Consider the following 18,008-nt stretch of genomic DNA (forward strand, 5'->3'; position numbering starts at 1 on the left):
CTGCAAGAATGCTGTCCCCGGGACCTGGTTTCCAACACCTGTACAACATGCAGCTGTTGGCTGTTCTGGTCCCACAGAAACTGCTCAAAGAAACCCAGGCCTGTCAGGGGTAGGCTGAGGATACTGTAAGGGTGCAAGGAGGCAACTGACCAAGGGCTGAAGCCAGTGACCCCTGGACCAGGTCTCAGCCACCCATCAAATGTGTGGCTTTCTTGGTCAATAATGCACACTCTTCTAAAAAGGAGCAAGGTGATGGACCTTCTGCCCCAGTCTGGACCTGGAGGGTCTGTGGGGCTCAGAGGCCTCTCAGCTGGGACAGTGATTTTGGAGACAATACACCAACACCACCCACAGCTGTTGATTGTTTATTGCACAGGAAACTGGCAATGCCACAGCAAGGGGCATTACAAAACAATCTGATGACCAACCCAGAGCTATCGAAGGACATTCTGTAGACACATGTTATATACACATATGTACACACATGCGCACATGAACACAGTCTGAACACACATGAGCCCAAGGCTTCCAAACCCCACACAGCAGCTCACACCCTGACCCCTGACATGGTGAGACACCGCAGGGAAGCACAGCAAATGACTCCAGGGGGAAAAAAAGGTTCAGCTGCAGTGAGCTAAGCCACTCAAATCAGCACACCCAACACAGTGGACACGGGCAGTCCCTCCACAGACCAGGGAGAAGGACAAGGATCTAGGAATGCGAGACTATCCTCTGAAGGCCCATGACTGGTCTGAGGGCCTGCCGGACGCCCCAGAAAGCTGAAGCTGGTCTGCGGCTGGTGCTCGGCACTAGAACCCTGGGGAGCTGGATTGGGGAGTTCACGACAATCGCCGCCCCTGCACCTCAGAAGAGTGCATTCACCACAAAGATATCAATACATCGCACAATACCCGTGACGGAACCCGGTGGGGGCTCCAAAAATCAAGTCAGATTGTGTGCAGCTGCTCAAGGCCCCCCAGCCAGCTTTCCAGAGCATTGTTTCCTGTGTGCAGGCAAAGCCTCACTTCTACACAGAGTGAACACGCACTACAGTGGCAGGGATGCACTTCATTCTCAACAGGGGACTAACTAACCCACGTGGAGGTCTAGAGCCTGGGTGACTACATCTAGCAAAGGGAGCTCTTCTCTCTCAAAGGCAGCAAGACTGGGTGGCACTCAGGCACCAACCCTTCCCTCTCTGTCAAGGCTCAGGGATGAGGCTGCTGTGATGTTGAGCTTCCTGAGCTCACAGAACTGCTAAACTGGTTCCAAAGAGCAGCAGCTGTTTGGGAAATTCTTGGATTAATGGTGCTAGGTCCCTCAAGGTTCCAGCAACAGCTGGTGCACCAGCTTCCTTGAAAGAATGTGACAGCAGCATACCAACAACAAAACACGAAGCAACCCTATAACACATAAAATGCTTCAAGTTTATGTAAAGGGAAAAGAAAGTCTGAGTTGCTGCTTCCATCCCACTGACATCCAAGCAGCTGGCACAACCCTTTATTGGCTGGCAAAGGCGAACTGGCCAGCCCTGAGTGGAGAGAGGGACCTGCTGCTCCGCCTCCGTGGCTAGAGCCTGCTAGGGAAGGAAGCAAGACAGCCTTATTCCAGAGCTCTGGGTGCAGGGAGAGCTCCTCCTTTCAGACCTTCATCTTATAAAGGCCACTGGGAAAGTTCTATTTGAAACAGAACCTTTTATACTGGCAAAGGCCCTGGGCTTTCTCAGCCCAGCCCAGCTACCCCAAGTGGCCAGTCTCCTTCTCACCTAACCAGCCCAGGGTCTGGGCTTGTGCTGCAGCCCTTTGGCATGGGCATCTCCCTTACACACATATACACACCCCTAGAGTTGTCCTTAGGGGAGAAGGAGTGTGAGCTCTACAGAGGGTTAGCCCTCCAGACTGCAATGGGTGGTGGGGCTAAGGTGACTAAGGGGCTTTATTCCAGACTGCCATCAGTGGGTAGGAAGGAGGAGTGGGCAGGGTCTCTTGAGGTCAGGCTCTGCTGTCATCAGCCTGATGATACTGTGGTCCCATGCAGGGCCACCATCCACAGGGGCCTCCCAGGGGCCACAGCCAGCAGCCTCTCAGGCAGGGAGGACTCATAACTACATGTGTGCTGGGGGCGCATGGGAGGGGGCAGCCTCAGTTACTCCTGTCCAAAGCCTTCGGTCTCCTCAATGGCATACAGCAGCTTCTCTTTCAGTTGCTCATAGCTCTTGTATGGTGGGAGGTCCAGACGGTTGAAACTGTTGAGAGAGGGTGCAGTACAGTCAGCATGGAAGGTCAGGGCTGCTGGCCGAGGAGGACAAAAGCGTTCACGTGACTGTGGCTCAACCCAGCACCAACCAGCTGGCGAGATGCTGAAACAGGGACCTGAAAGGCCCTGCTCTGTTGGGCCTTAATGCTTCAGGTTCCTGGACCATACAGGGGTTAGGAGAGAAGACAGGCAGCTGGGGAAATGGGGAAGTGGGCAAGAGGGCACTTGGGGCAGCAGCTCTTTGCCTACCAGAACATAAGTGTTCCAGTATTTAATATCTGGTAAGACCATCAGGGTGCATACCTGCTGCCACAGCTCCCAAAGATCGGAGGCCCAGACAAAGGCGGCCGGGCACATCACAGCCACTCCTCTCCAACCCAGCCCCCCAGAACCATGCAAAGAGTTGCCAGAGTCAAGGCCCCAAAGTCACCCTGTCCACTGGGCTGCCCTTAAGGGCTCATCAAGTCCGTGAGGTTCCAGCTACATCCCAGTAAAACCAGCAGGCTCACCAGGTGTGGCTTCTGGGCAGCCAAGTTTCTTTGCCAACCTTGTCAATGCAAAACTTCTGTGGTCCATTGCTACCTATTGTACAAATAAAAATGTACATTATATAGCAGGTCTGTCCCTTCCTGGGCAGGACCCTCCGGCTCCACCCACAGATGGCTCCACCCCAGGAAGCACAGGCCACAGCTCTTGCCCCTCCCACTGACTTGCTTCCAGGACGATACTAGATCCCACCTTCCCTTTGCGCTGTCCTCACCCCCACCCAAGGGTGCCAGGAAGGCAAAGGAAGACACACCAATGAGTTCGGCAAATCCCCCGACAGGCAGGCGGCAGGTCCCTGTAACAAACTGCAGCAGCCGGATACTTTTCTCATTGTCCATCTCCTTCACCACCTGCAACTCCGAAAGTCAAAGCAGTCAGGTGACTCCACGAGCCCAGCTCTTTACCCTGTCCCATGACTCTCCTGCACCTCTGCTCTTTGGAGCTGAGAACACAAAGGCTGGGATGCGTGGAGGTGACAACCGCCAACCTGGGAAACCCCAAAGCTGCTCCCTCTAAGAGGCTGTGTTTGTAGAACATTCCCACCAGCCCAAGGGATATCTCTCTGTCTCAGGAACACCTCAAGCCAGGTATTCTCTTCCCTTCCAAGTTCTACTTTTAAAAACATACTAAAAATGGGAGTGACTGCTTAATGGGTACAGGTTTCTTTTGTGTACAGGGGAAAGCTGTTCTAGAATTAGACAGTCTGATGGCTGCACAATACTGTGAAAAGCCACTGAATTATATACCTTAAAATGCTTTACAAGGTGAATTTATGGTATGTGAATTTCACCTAAACCAAAAAAATTACATATAGTTATTCTCTTTTTGCGTGTTTGCTATACTTGATAATGACAACAAGAAGACCTGACATAAAGGAACCAATTCATTATCTCCAGGGTAACAAGCTCATTCAGTTTCTCTGGATCCAGGCACATGCTTTCCTGTCCCACCTGTCTGGAAGGAAAGCATGTGACCTATGGGAGCGTTCCTTCCTGCCTGCGGAGGAGGTCCCCGTCACAGAGTCTGGAGGAGGTCACCAGACTCTAGAGCTGACCCCAGCTGACCACTGACACTCCTGTCAAATGCACTGGGCACGGCCAAGCTGCAACAGCTCCACTGTCCCAAGAATGGATTTCTCTTCTCCTTTTGCAAGTTGGCAGAGGGTGGAGGAGGGGCAGCCAGGAGAGTTTCAAAGACGGGGGAGGGGATAATGCAACAAGGATCTCTGAGCTTGAGTCTAATTAGATCTCATTTCCTTTGGTGGGCTGCAATAAGATGTGGCAGGACCCACCTGCCAGAACCACTGGATCTGCTTGCTGTTCTTGGTGTAGTGCCGGTAGATGGTGTTCTTCTGCCAGTCGTTCATGTCTATCTCCTGCATGCCGCAGAGCATCAGCTGCAGGGGAAAGGGTGTCAGCCACTCAATGCCAGGCCCACCACACCCACGTCTCTCCGGCTCACCAGCCGATGGAACCACCCCAAACACTGTGAACTATTTTTGCTGGCAGTTTTAATAACCTGGATACCACAGATCTTGAACATGGACCCCCTCACACCAGGACCCAGGAAGGGGTAGGTGTGAGCACACAAATCAAAGTTATTCGCCTGCTTCTGCAGTCCTCGGGATTGTGGGATTTTACTGAGAGCTTCTGTGGGTATGCTGTGAAGCTCTCAAAGGGCAGAATCAGCCCCGGGGCAAGACCCAACAACATTAGCTCTCACCTCCAGCTCTTTCTCATCAAAGTAGCGCAACCACTCTAGGGGGGCCACCTCGTTGAAACCATCCAAGAAGGCTTTGGTCTGCTCTTCCACGCCCCGGGTGAAACGCCAGTCAGTCAGCAGCCTAAAACCAAAGATTGGCTGTCTGTGGAGCCGGAGGCCCACTGCCCAGGAGCAGCTCAGGACCTGCTGTGAGGCTGTTGCCACAGTGCAGCAAGGAATCGGCTAAGGCTCGACTTCCGGTGCTGTGAGCCCCAGCTGCTGCCGGACCCAGAGCAGAACCTCTTAAACCTCACAGCAACCCAGAGTTACGAGTCTTCAAAAGCCCCACCACCTCCTCCTCCTTCTACCGTCACCAACCAGCTTCAGACGTGTGGATGTTAACAGACTAAACCAAAAGACCTGAAGAGCATGCACAGGTGAATATGTGCATATACACATGTGAGATAGGAGATTAGAGCACAAAGGACACAGAAATCCTTCCAGTTAGGGGAAAGAAGAGAAAGATGTCTAAGTTTCGTGACTCTTTAGAGAAATTCAGCCCTGCGGTCTTGAAGTCTACCACACGGGGAGAAAAAGCAAACAAGGGTCGTAACAGGACTTTGGGCTCTGGCTCCCCCAGCTCTGCGCAGTGCGACCAGCCACAGGCTGCCAACTAAAGCCCATGCAAAATGGGAGGTTTTTGTGACCCCTGGCGACCTACAGGCCACACATGGGGCCTGGCTGAAGAGGGTGCCCAGAAGCAGCTGGCCATAAGTCTGCTCTACCCCCGGCCTCCCCAGCACTGAGACTCACATGATGTACTCCTCCTTGTTCTCCTCTGTCACTCGGATGCTCTCACCACCTTCCTTCAGCTCATGGGTTGTCACCTTGCCCAAAATCTCCATGTCCTGGATGAAGTACAGCTCTAGTCCACATTCCTCTAGGTTGTTCTCTCTGGGGGCAGGAGAGCACAAGAGGGAAGATGTCTGTCTTAGAAGGGCCTCCCCTTGATCCTGCACCATCACTCCCTTTTAGTGCCCGTGGGGCACGAGGACTCACAGGCAGCCTAGAATCCAGCAGTGGCACAGGACCTCTCCCTGATGCAAGAAGAGAATTCCTGAGCCACCCTAAGGGGGATCGAGAAGCTGTGCACCACCGCAAGCATTTACAGGCGTGGGTAAGAGCTCAGGGGCCACTACAGCAGAGAAAACAAAGGCTATGGGTACCGAGCCCACCACCAGAAATCCCTCTCCTCTCAATGTGGGGCACGTGAGGGGACTCACTTGATCCAGACGATAGAGTTGTAGAACTCAGGGTCTATGGATTCCAGGTCTTTCAGGGTTGGTCTTTTGTTGAGCATTCGCTTGTAGAAAGGGAGGGTGAAGCCTGTGTCAATGAACTTTCCATGATACAGAGCCTGTGGAAGGGAGACACAGCAAAGAGGTTTGGTGTTCCCAGAGGCAGGCTCAAAGCCTGGTTACTGTCAGCTGCCCTCTGTCCTGGGGAGCACCTTGGCTTTCAGCTGCCCCAGGGGCCCAAAGGGATGGTCTGGGAAATGAGCAACACTCTTTGTCCTGACCAGGACCTTAGGGACAGACTCTTTTCTCACCTACGGACCACAGGAATGGAGCAGATCTGGCCTGCTCAGGAACCCGCCTGCAGGCCTACTGCCAGCCCAGCACAGCCGCCTGCCGGCTCCCTGCTCTAGCAGAGATGTGCCCCACACTCACAGAGAGGACTTGGTCAGCACAGCTCCAGGTGCCAGCCCTGACTCACTGACGCTCAGAGCTGGGCAGGATAGGCGGCCAAAAATAATGCAGACGCTGCTGACGGCGAGAGCTGGCGAGCCAGTGGTGAGTAATAGTCTAGGGTTTTACTGGCCTATTCTGTCGGCTGCTAGACCTGGGGAAAATGTGCCCACTTCCTGAGCCCAACACCTTGGCCAAAAACTTCCAGACCAGGGAAGGGACATATTTAGTCATGGGCCTTTCGGTCCTGGGTCCTCCTGAGAGGGGAACAGGGCAAAGCAAAAGAAAGTTAGAAGTGAAACATCTCAAACTACCAAATATGGCCATGGGCCTGTCCTCAGTCCTGGTTCTCCACTCTCAGGAGCCACACAACAGGATGCACGGTGATGTGATCCCCTTCCCTAGTCACATTATGTTCCTATTTCTAGATAAACACAGTTAACACATGAAACACCGCTTCCGGACTTTGCCCAGCTCCTGACGAATGCCTTCTACATCGTGCACCAAGCGGTCTACGAGGGCTGTTTTAAGCTAGCGCAGATTTCAAATCCCCTGACGGAGGCCTGAGTGCCACAGGAGGACACTCCAAAATGCTCCCCCGTGACAGACAGGGGCACCCCCGAGAGATGGGCGGCAGGTGGGCAGTTAGAGTAGTGCTCGGCCCCGTCACCCAACACCCTCAAAGGAGCACTTGTGAATGTTAAATAATGCCCATGACCCAGGGACCATGGGTTTTCACTCAACAAGTCCTCCACAAATCAACGTGTAGAAACCCTTTCCACGCCCCTGGGTGGGCACTGAGAGAACTCTGAACTGTCTCCAGAACCTCTCCAGCCTTTTGCATTTTTAGTTAGGAGTTCTGTGAGGATAAGGGTGGAGCTGCTACTGGTGGTGTAGGGTCTGGCCTCGTCAGCTGCCACCCTCCCTGGAGGGCCCAGGACAATGAAACTTACCATGGCAATGAATCTGCCAATAAAGCGGAAGTAGGTGAGGTGGTCGGGGTTGATGGAGGACGCGGGGTTGATCTGCAGGCAGTAATTGTTCTTCCCGGCGTATTCAAATAAACAATACATGGGGTTGAGCACCTCGTGGGACAGGAGGAAAAACCACTCTCTGTGAGAGAAGGGAGAGAAAAACAGGTCTAATGGACCCCTCCCTGCATGCCTGCACTGGAGGCGCACCTCTCCTCTGCTGTCCTGTTTCAGCTATTCTGCAGACATGTGTCCTAGGGAGTTGACCCCCTCGGATCAGCACCAGGGCTAACCTGTATTAACAGCTGGGCAGTGAACAGGGTGGGGTCAGACCTAGGGCGAAGGAGGATGACAGCCGCCCTCAAGGGGGATGCTCAGGAAAGCGTGCGTGCCTGCGTGCATGTCGGCTCCCAGGCCATGCGTTCTAGGACTTAACATCTGATATCCAGAACGCCTTAATGGCAAAGGGTTTCCTTGCACCCTGGAGCCACCAGGCACAGCTGTGTAGGCTGTGCACTACACAAGGGTACTACGGTAAAATATCATAGATTGGCACATTTATTGTAACAATTTTCCTGCAACTAGCAGCCAAGCTGTTTTTTTCTGATAAAGCTAGAATATTGTGATCATTTTCCAACATGCAAGTGTCTTGACAAAGAACATCTTTTTCTAAATCTTGCAAAGGTACTGCAAGATAAAGAGCAGCCACCCTGCTGAAGCAGGCAGCATAATATGAATGAATATATGGTAATACGTTCCTAACTCCTGATGCATGAACTCTGTAATCCATGCAGCCTGTGGATTATAAACCTCACTCCCACTGCAGGTATCTTACCTCCCTTGCACTTTGCCCTCCCCTCACCCTAGACCCCATCGCCACACCTTTTCTCATACTTCCACGGATTCATCTGAACCAACACCCATGCCTTAGTGTCTCTTGCACCCTAGGTACGAGCCTCAAACCAGAATTCAGAGTCCTTTTGGGCTGCAGTTAAACCAGCAGGGGGACATCCCAATGGGGCCGGTCCCTGGCTGCTGGGCTGTTTGTGGCCGGGCAGACGAGGAGTCCTTCGACGCAGAGGGTGCCCCGGTATCCTGTCCGTGGTTCTACCCTGTGGTAGAACAGCATGACGTAACCTACCATAGGGTAAAACCACTGGCAGGACACAGAGAGACAGACACACACAGGGCGGGAGCCACACCAGAAGCCCACCAAGCAGAGGCTGGAGAGGAGGTCACCACGGTCACCATAGGAAAAGAGCCATCGATCCACTGGGGCCAACACAGAGGGCAAAGCCACCAACGAACAGAGGACCAGCAGCAAGTTAACCCAACACCAAGCGAGATGTCCCCACTCCATGAGAGGTGAGTGAACTGAGTGATTACCACAGGCTAACATACTCCTTCTCTCTGCCGGGGGCCCTTCAGCTCCATTGTCCAAGGCAACGTTTTGCCAGAGAATCTGTTAACTTTTGTAGGGGACTGTGGTGAGGGCAAGACAGTGCTTTGGGCTCTTTTTAGGGTTGCATCAGCTGTTTGCATTTTATTGACCCTGTCCATATGACATGCAGCTTAATACTGATAAGGCCTTTCGGATTGCGACACAGCATATACATGTCAGGTGCACGCAAAGATGTCCGACTTAACCTGCCCCAGCTGCCTGAAGAGTAGGAGAAACCCAGGGTTGATTTTAATAAACAACCACATGGCACCAATATTTAGCCGCTGCCCACGGGTGCAGCCAGACTGGTTATTAAAGTATAAAAATAATGACACATTGGTTGGTAACAGAGTCATTGTCCTGAGCCCTCCCCTGGAGCCCCCAGCCTCCCCATGACCCGGTAACTACAGGGTTAGTGCCTAGCCCAGCAGGGGACCCTGGGACCCAGCCCCAGCACCCTTTGAACTGACCATACCCATGCCCACTGCCAAAGAGGCTTAGGGGTTCTGGCAATCAATCTGAGCAAGGACGGGCAGCTTTCTGGCCACACACCGAGCAGCCTAGAGAAGTGGAGGGCCGCACAGCCTTCTCGGGGGCCAAGCTCACCTGGCAATTCCCCCATAGTCCAGGCCCTCCTCGCCACGCATGATGATGTAGAGCCGGCGGCGCAGGTCATAGGGTTTCATGTTCATGATCTGGAGAGACAGAGCATTGTGGCCAGCCTGCCACCCTCCCATCCATGGCAGGCTGGGGCGGTGGGCAGGGGACTCCAAGGTCTGCCTTCTGGCAGACACCGCTCACCAAGGCCCAGGCCTTGGACACTCGGCTGTGTGGGTTTAGCAGGCCATGTGATAGAACCCGGTGGCGGAAGGGGGCCTTCTGCCTGCCTCTGGTCTTAGACCCCATAATTATTTTCTAACCTGTTGGAAAGAATCCTCAAAAAGTGTCTGCCTGGAAACGCTGATCTTCACGTGGCTGGGGAGGGCATTTGACTGAAAAAAAGAAAAAAGCCTTGACTCAGGTCTTAGGAGGTAATTACTCAGTCTGGTCTCCTCTACCCTGGGCTGGTAGAGGAGCCTGGTTCCTAGAGACACCACCAAACAACTGCCTGGGGTTAGAGAGTGACCTTCCCCCACCTGACCAGACTGCTGCTGGGCGGGGAAATCATGCTGACATAACTCCTCAACCCCAGCTGCACGGGAGGGCCCAGGACCGGAACTCACATGGCAGAGGAAACGGAACTGGTGATACTTCCACCGAAAACTTCGGTCATAGGCACCAGGGGAACCTTGCTTCGTCCTGGAAAGAGCAAAGAGGATCTGGAATCTGTGTGATTTCCCAAAAATTAGCAAGGTATCTTGTTAGTCCTAAGGAAAACTGGTACTATATTAAACATGAGTAAGGTAAGGAATAAAAGAAAGGAAGTGACTGCCATTAAAATCTTTGGCAGATTTAGGAAGTAAAAGGAAAAACTGGAAATAAAGCCAGACTCTTCCTTTGAGGGAGAGAGAGAGAGAGAGAGAGAGCGAGCACACACGCGCGACACCCCACTAGTGTAACAATAAATAGGGTGACCCCTTTCCCTCCCCAGCCCTGCTAATGTGACATGGAAATCGGCCACTAGAGGGCAGTAAGAGCAGTTGAACACGGGACAAAACTCAGGTGTTAACAGATACTGCTGTCGCCTATGCAAAGTCCTTACCCTGACTCAAACCCTGGACGAGGATCCTTAAAGGTGGTGGTGCGGGTATTGTGGTCCACAAAATAGCGCACCCCCTCGCTGGTGTACTTCATCTCCCACCCTGGGGGCAGAGCTGGTTCCTGGATCATCCTGGAAACATGGGTAGAGAAGGGATGCGAGCCTCACCTTCAGGGCCTCAGTGCTTAGGAGGCTGGGGTCCCCAGAGTGCTCCTTTTGCTCTGCTTTCACCCAAGCTCTGCAAAGCCTTTGAGTGTGGACCTTGAGGAAAGGTAGCTGGTACACTTAAGTCATGAGAACTGTTCTGCAGAAGAGAGAGGCCATTTACTGTCCCAAAGCCAAGAACCAGCCCTCGGTGGCCATGGCCACAGACTGAGCAGCCACCAGCAATCCTGAGGCACCAACTGCCCGAGTTCCAGACTAGCTTCTGGGGGTGGGGGACAGCACAGGGTGTTAGCAGCAGCTCGCACAACCAGCACAGAGACCCTGCAGGCCACTGTCCACCGACCAGGAAGGTCGATTTAAGGAGCCACGTTTAAGCTACATTATAAGGGTCTCCAGGCGCTAGTGTGTGGCTCAAGGTCCCAGAACATTGGCCACAGAGGACAACTGCAGTCCAAGGCCACTCAGCCAATGCCGGAGCTACACAGGGCCTGGCCCCATCCCAGCCCAAGTCCTTACCCCTGGGTCCGAGGATCTTCCCACTGGGTAGTTCGTGTGTTATGGTTCACATAATACACCCGTCCATTGTCCTGTCTCTTCTCTGCCAGGGAGAAGTAAGAAAAGAGGACAATCAGATTGAGACATCTTGAGCCATGTTCTCTCCCCTCTGGATGCCCCCTTGCAGGTGCTGGGTCTGACTTTCTGCCCGTTCTTAACCTGTTAGAGAAGTTCAACCAGTAAAAGCCCAGGTCACACACATCTGTCACTAGCAAAAAGGGACAAAGAGAATCTTTACCTATTGGGGAACGGGGGAGGGACAGCCACATTTCTAACTCAGAATCAAGCACTGTCTTTGGTTGATTGGTTGGTTTGGTGGAGGGAGGGAGGCAGTGTGGCAACATGGAGGGGGAGCAGCCCAGCTGAAACCAGAGGTATAATTACATCCAGCTGTGTGCAAAGTGGAGGCATGGACAGCCTCCCCTCAACCCGCCCCCGCCCCCGCCCAAGGCTGTGACAGCTGGTCTCTGGTCCCGCAACCACTCTGCCCACAGGATGCAGGTGACCCAGGCCCTCACACTTCTCTGATCAGCACTCAGAGCCTATGTTCCCTCTACTTCATCTTTTTTGTCCTGTTTATAGGCAACGTTTTGTTCTAAAACTCTCACATCCCAGCAAAAGTTCTATGTTGCATATATACAAATAAATGCCGGGGTGGGGGCGACACTTAAAACACCCACCTAGTTCCTATACCTAAGTGTGTGCTTCCAGACAGAGCAGTGCTTGGGGAAGCTCAGACATCCCCCCTCCTCTGGGCAGCCTATACCCTCTCGCCATTTACTGGGTGCACTGATGTTGGCTCTGGGGTCCTCTAGGGAGGGAGTCTGGACCTCAGGGGCAGACCCAATTCCAGCTGGGAATTCTGGACTTTGAAAGAGGTTAAAAGGGTCACCCCATAAGCTCTGGGTGGACAGCTGACAAAATTAAGGGCAAGGCTTGGAACCCAAGACAGGTCACCTTTCCCAGGAAGTTTCTGAGCCTTCAAATCTGTTTCTGTCTTGAAAACAAATGATGCTAATGGTCCTCTCTCACTTATGATGACAGGGCAAAATTAAAGAAATAAAAATAACAAGTTCCAGAAACTACAGGGAAAGAAAAAACTGAAAAGAAGCAGAACTAGGGGCCCAGCCCCATCACCTCAAGTATCATGCTGCAATGTTTTCAATTATCAACCCAGGGTCTCGGTCTCGCCTTCCCCAGTATCCATCACTCGACGAACATTTTAAAAACGCAAACAAAAGGAAAGAAAAAAAGAAGGTACCAAGAATTGCTACTGAGCTACCGCCACCTCCGAACAGCTGTGGGACTGTCCCGCAGAAGACAGGCTTCCCAAGAGGGATCTGAGGGGAGGGAGGGGCTGCTCCCAGCCAGATGCTTCTGCTTTGAACTAGATCTTCCACATCTGCTCTGACAACACTAACCGCCGGGTTGAGGGATCTGTCCAGCCAGTCTCAGGCCTGTGCCTTGTTTCTGGCACTACTCCCTGCATGGGGCGGAGGTGGGGAGCTCTCGTGGTCCACTGGAACTGCTTTGCTACATACAATTTCATAGTTTGGAGGCTGGGAGAGTCCTTAAGAGCATCTAGCTCCACCTTGTTCAGGAAGAAATGGACTCAGAAACATTCAGTCATGTGCCCAGGTCTGGGCAGCTGAGGAGATGTGGATTTAAAGTGAGACGGCCTGACCCCTGAGGTGATGCTGAGGAAGAAGCATGGAGTCTCTCATGGAGGAACAGAAAGGGACACAGGACTGAGCAGGAGAACACAGTAGACCTGAGAGCAGGCTCATGCTAAATGCAATTCTTGTTTAGTTTTGCTCCTCATTCTGTTCAATCTTAACTCTCCTTGGGGAAGTAGCTCTTTACCAGCCCTAGAGAAGCCAACACAAAACAGGACGGATGTGATGAGGAAGGTTCCCTGGCCCTCAGCCAGGTGTTCTTTCTTCTCAGTTACATACCATTACCGTTCTGTGTTTTCCTCATCATTTGTAAACAGCACTGACTCCAACCATGGCTCCCATTCTCACCTCAAATATTTCGCACTTGGCCTCTGGGACCTGTTTACAAGTCCTTATAGATGTTCTTACTTGGTGACCATCATTTAACAAAACTGGTACAGACATAAATCATTTGACTCTGCAGAGAAAGGTACAACTCCAGGTCCCCAGCTCTAGGTCACAGTGTCTACTGGATGCCAAACAGCAGTACAGATTCTTGTTTAATTTGTTGAGTTTTCCCTTATTTAGACAGGGAGCCCATGTTGGACTCTCTCACATCTGACTTGCTGCCAGTCTCCAAGATAGCCTTTTATCAGCTCAGGGAGAAAGGCGGACCCTATGCACGCATAAGGGATTCCTCAGCAGAAAATCAAGAATTGTGCGGAGGCCTCCCTAACTGATCTCTCCCACTACGAGGACTAGGAGGTCCTGCCACTGCTCTGGAACGCAGTGGGGATTCACTAAGTGATACCCTGCAGGTCCAAAGGGGTTGATGCAACCTCATAAATTACTACCAGGGAGTAGTTGTGTCTGCACGAAGGGGATCAGACGCTCATCCTATCATTGTCAGCTTCTCCACCTTCTCTGGGCAACATATCCCCACCCAACTTAATACCATCTGTGAACACCACCAACCCAGCATTTACTGTCTACTGCTGGCCTAACCAATCCATTAACCCGACACATGCTGATTCCTGCAAAAACAGCGCTCTTTAGCTCCAGGAACTCTTGCCAAGTGAACAAAAGCCTGGCCCTGCTCAGAAAACACTGGGTCTCACCATCTCTAATGACTGTTTCTGCATGTCCATTCCTTCCAGGGATAGCCAGGGAATCTGTGATTCCCCTCAAGTCCACTCACTAACTCGTTCTTGCAAATCACAATGGAGACTGAAAATAGGTAAGAGGCAGCTGCCAATGACAAGGAGAATCTAGTATGGTGCTTATTAACTAGCAATGATGTATTTTTACAGTGGCCACCCGGCACTCAGATGGTTTCTCTCTGGCCACTTTCACAGCTAAGTCCCTGCCCCTAGAAAGGTGGCTTCTGTTAATCAAAATTAGGCTGAAGTCCTCCAACATCTCAGCTGCAAAGAAAGGTTTGTTAAGGTGGCTCCTTTCGATCACACAGCCATAGACCTGACACAAATGCATCTGGGAATCAGCCAGCATCAAAATGTCTTATTGATAGGATGGATGGCTGGGTAGACACCTTGAAAGTCAGAACCAAAACCTGACAGTACCACAGCCGCTTGGGGACCTCTTTCATAGGGACACCCTCCTCCAGCGATGGCAGGTGAATGCTACAGCTGCACAGGGGAACTCCATTACTTTCCCAGCCCCTGGCTCCACTGCCTGCAATTAATTGCTCTGGCCGTGCATCCCCAGAGAGTGTGCCGGAGAAAAATGAAAAAGAGAAGCCGAAGGAGGGGCGTAAGGAAGACTCGCAGGGAGAGGACAGGCAGGGTGGAGCATCAGCTGAGGGCTGCGAAGGCACAGAGGACTCAGTACTTACCCCAGCCAGGAGGGAGGGGGCCCAGTGGGTCATGGTCAGTTGAAGCACTCGAAGACTAAACACAAGAAACACAGCAGAACACAGGGGTTAAAAAAAAAGCCGCTGGTTAAAAATAAATTGATATATAAAATTAAAAATGCCAACAACTCATTTCCACATTTGGGCTCTTTTTAGAGGAGACAGTGGGGCCTTAGGTGGCATCTGCTCCTCTTAAAAATCTTTTCCAAAAAAAGAAAAACAAAAAAAGAACCCTGCGCATTGAGAACCCAGATAGGTTTTGGAGAGGGGTGGAGTGAGGGGGAGGAAGAGGTGCGCAGATGAAGGTGGGCCAGGGCTGGGAGGCAGCGGGCGGCCGCAGGCATGGCCGAAGGGCCCAGAGCTGGACTGCCTGCATGCTCGCCGAGTGCCTCTGCTCAGCTCCTGCTCCGGGCGGCCAAGGCGACTGAAATCACCACCACCTCCAACTTTCTCCAAGAACCACACACGGGAGGGGAAAAAATATTGCAGGCCTTTCCAATGAAATCATTCCCACAAGCCCTGCCCACGCCCAGAGCTTCCTGGCTGGGGGCTGGGCCCTCCTCCCTCCACCTCCCTCCACCTCCCTCCTGGGTGCGCTGGGAGAGGGAGCAGGGTGTGCAGCATCAGCCCAGACTGAGGGCACATTCATGCCCCAGGCCCCTCACCTCCCCCAGGAATGTTTTGCTTCCCTTTACAAAGCACCTTTATTCTCCTCCGGCCTGAACCTGAAGTTGCTCAGTGTTCTGTGTGTGCCTGTCTGGCGAGGTGGGGCTGGGGGTGAGGTGGCAAGAGAGAAGGGGAGACAGGAGAAAGAAGGGGGAGCTGACTCCAGGACTTCAGGGTCTCTGTTTACATTAGAACCCCCCGCCCCCCAGCCTAATTCTGCTGCAAGGTCCCTGGGGCAGGGCTGCAGTGGACCGAGAGTTCTCATATCCTGTGGGGAAGGGGGCTGCTGTCAGAAACTCTTCATAGTTAAATAAAACAAGTATTGTTCTGTGCTTTCTTTCTTTCTTTCTTTCTCTCTCTCTCTTTTTTTCTGAAACATTTTTATTTCACTTACTAAAATTTAATCGTTACATTAGGGGATCAAGTTCTCAATGCAGACTTCGAGCTGCCTGGCTGGCCCCTTCGGAGCCACACACAGGCATGAGGATGAATGGGGCTCAGTCTCGGCTTGAGAAAACATTGGTGGAACTCAACTGCCAACGAACCCCCTTTCACGGCCGCCCTCCACCCCCAGCTGAAAGTACAGAGAAACTTTCTTTCCAAGGTGGCAGCGCAAGCAACTCTTCCAAAGCAAGTTCCAACAAAGACGTTTAAGTCTTGAAACCATAGGTTCCTTGATGGGACAGAGACCCCTTTCAGCAACAGGCCTCCAACCTAGCAGAATGAAACTGGACCAAGGTGTGGGAAGCTGGGCTGTCCTCGATCGAGGGCATGTTACCGTCAATGTAACGTGGAGGACGTGCTCAATGTCTCCACCACAATTCAGGTTTGTCTGATGGTTACTGAAAAAGATCTCCCAAATTCATAGACGTCATTTGGTTGGAGGTAAGGTGCAGCATCTCACAAAATCCAAGTTCCTCCAAGTTTGTTTTGTAGTTCATACAGAAGTACCGTAGGTATAGAAGCATTTGAAAACAGAAGGAAAAGACCTAACATGTGAAACATGCACGCATTTCAGATAGTGATGGCACATACAATGCCATGGGGTAAGTACTGAGCTGCAGCAATGTCCTTGCAGAAGCGAAGAACTAGAGAAAAGGTCATTTTAAGAATTTAAAAGAGGCATTTGGTCCAAAACCGTTTGCTGCTTCAGGTCTTTTTTTGGTGTGAGTAGACAATCCATAAAGCATTCAGTAGCTCCAATGTTAAATTAGCTCCCAAGTGGTACCAACTGGGTTTCAGTGGACGCACAGGCATCTTTTGCTTAACTACACAAATCAACAGACCAAACGTCTTTACTGATAGTCTCTGTGACCTGCGTTAAACTACAAACAAAAAATGTTTATCAGCTAACAAATATTCCCTCCCAGTACCACAGCATCTAAAGTGTAGCAACATGACTTAAGAACAGTCAGTCAGATGCTCCCACACCGAACTTGCAGGGACTGGCATGAGAGCATAGGGGCTGCTGGAGACTCCTCGTTACCGTGGTAGAGTCCATAGGCCATTGGAGCATCAAGTGTTTAATGGCAGAAGGATGGGGCCATGTCTTGTGCAAACTACTCCTTTTCCTTGCCTACCCCTGGTTTTCTGCCAGAGCTTGGTTCTGCATCCTTCTGTTAGTTCTATTAATTGCCATTTGATAAATTCTTTTCCTGCTTAAATTAACCAAGTGAGTTTCTATTTTTCATCAAAATGAACTTTGACTAGTATACACACACAAGAAGAATAAAAGGGAATTATCAGCCCTCTTTTTCTTTTTCTTTTTTTTTCTTTTTGCTTTTTAGAGAGAGAGGAACAAACAGAGAAACGTTGATACAGGGGAGAAGCATCAATCAGTTGCCTCCTGTGTGCACCTGGACAGGAGACTGTACACGCCAGAACTGGGAATCGAACCCACATCCAGGCATGTGCCCTGACCAGGAACCGAACCAGTCAGGGAACAATGATCCAACGAACTGAGCCACACCAGCCAGGGCCAGCCCTGTTCTTAATCCTTGACTTTTTAATGTCACAAACCTCATACAATGTTAGCTCTCTTCCATTGAAGTGGTTTTTTAAAAAATTTCTTCAGCATCCTCTCATTCTCATCCTATCCATACCCCTAACACCAGTAAGAAGAAAGGAGAGGAAGCAGAAAAGGAAGGGAGAGAGACCAGAGATTAATAAACACAGACACATGAAATGGACTCACTGGAAGCCAACATTCATAACAATTTTACCTCTTAGAGTTAAAACAAAGTGCTTGACTATTTTTCTTCCTAAATGTGCACAGTACAACTTGAAAAATAAGAAAATAAAGTTGACAGAAGCCAAGGGGAAACAAAAATAAAAGCTACGCATCATGGCCAGAAAACCCTACATCTCTAATGAGCCAACCAACTGTCCCTTCCCTGCAACCACACTTCCCTGAAGTGATAGACCCCAAGCACTACCTGGCCCAAAGCCGGAAAAGCACAGAGAAAGGGGCGTGGAGGGATTACAGTCAGAGGAGAGAACCTAGGACATGCAGGTGACTCTAAGAGACAAGACAGTTTCCTTTATTACTAGGAAAAGAAAGGAACGCTGTTGAATAATTTTCCTGGTAAGTATCCCTGGGTTGGGAGATCTGGGTTACAGGCCATGAGCCAGACAGCTCACGTGAGTTCAAGTCCCGCAGGGACTAAGCACTAAGTTCCAGTAATATTTTAAGATACAAACTCAGAAATAAAGAATGTCTAACAAATACAGCAGAG

At 51.3% G+C, this 18,008-nt stretch overlaps 1 protein-coding gene across 3 annotated transcripts in view; it reads right to left on the minus strand.

Moving 5' to 3' along the window:
• Positions 1 to 254: 254 nt before the first annotated feature.
• WWP2 (WW domain containing E3 ubiquitin protein ligase 2) overlaps positions 255 to 18,008 on the minus strand; it is a 142,362-nt gene continuing 124,608 nt past the window's right edge. For all 3 annotated transcript variants that reach the window (XM_054579243.1, XM_054579240.1, XM_054579242.1), the window contains 14 exons: positions 14,590 to 14,644; positions 11,044 to 11,125; positions 10,366 to 10,494; positions 9,887 to 9,962; positions 9,584 to 9,655; positions 9,270 to 9,358; positions 7,205 to 7,364; positions 5,787 to 5,920; positions 5,317 to 5,457; positions 4,525 to 4,645; positions 4,094 to 4,198; positions 3,056 to 3,152; positions 2,766 to 2,838; positions 255 to 2,245 (listed from right to left, as the gene is read on the minus strand). In XM_054579243.1, coding sequence (XP_054435218.1) covers positions 2,146 to 2,245; positions 2,766 to 2,838; positions 3,056 to 3,152; positions 4,094 to 4,198; positions 4,525 to 4,645; positions 5,317 to 5,457; positions 5,787 to 5,920; positions 7,205 to 7,364; positions 9,270 to 9,358; positions 9,584 to 9,655; positions 9,887 to 9,962; positions 10,366 to 10,494; positions 11,044 to 11,125; positions 14,590 to 14,644 — 1,434 coding nt within the window. In that variant the 3' untranslated portion in view covers positions 255 to 2,145. The remainder of the gene's footprint in view (positions 2,246 to 2,765; positions 2,839 to 3,055; positions 3,153 to 4,093; positions 4,199 to 4,524; positions 4,646 to 5,316; positions 5,458 to 5,786; positions 5,921 to 7,204; positions 7,365 to 9,269; positions 9,359 to 9,583; positions 9,656 to 9,886; positions 9,963 to 10,365; positions 10,495 to 11,043; positions 11,126 to 14,589; positions 14,645 to 18,008) is intronic.

Source organism: Pteronotus mesoamericanus, unplaced genomic scaffold (assembly GCF_021234165.1).
Source record: "Pteronotus mesoamericanus isolate MK-2021 breed Mesoamerican mustached bat unplaced genomic scaffold, CSHL_Meso_final contig_52, whole genome shotgun sequence".
NCBI classification, from domain to species: Eukaryota; Metazoa; Chordata; class Mammalia; order Chiroptera; family Mormoopidae; genus Pteronotus; species Pteronotus mesoamericanus.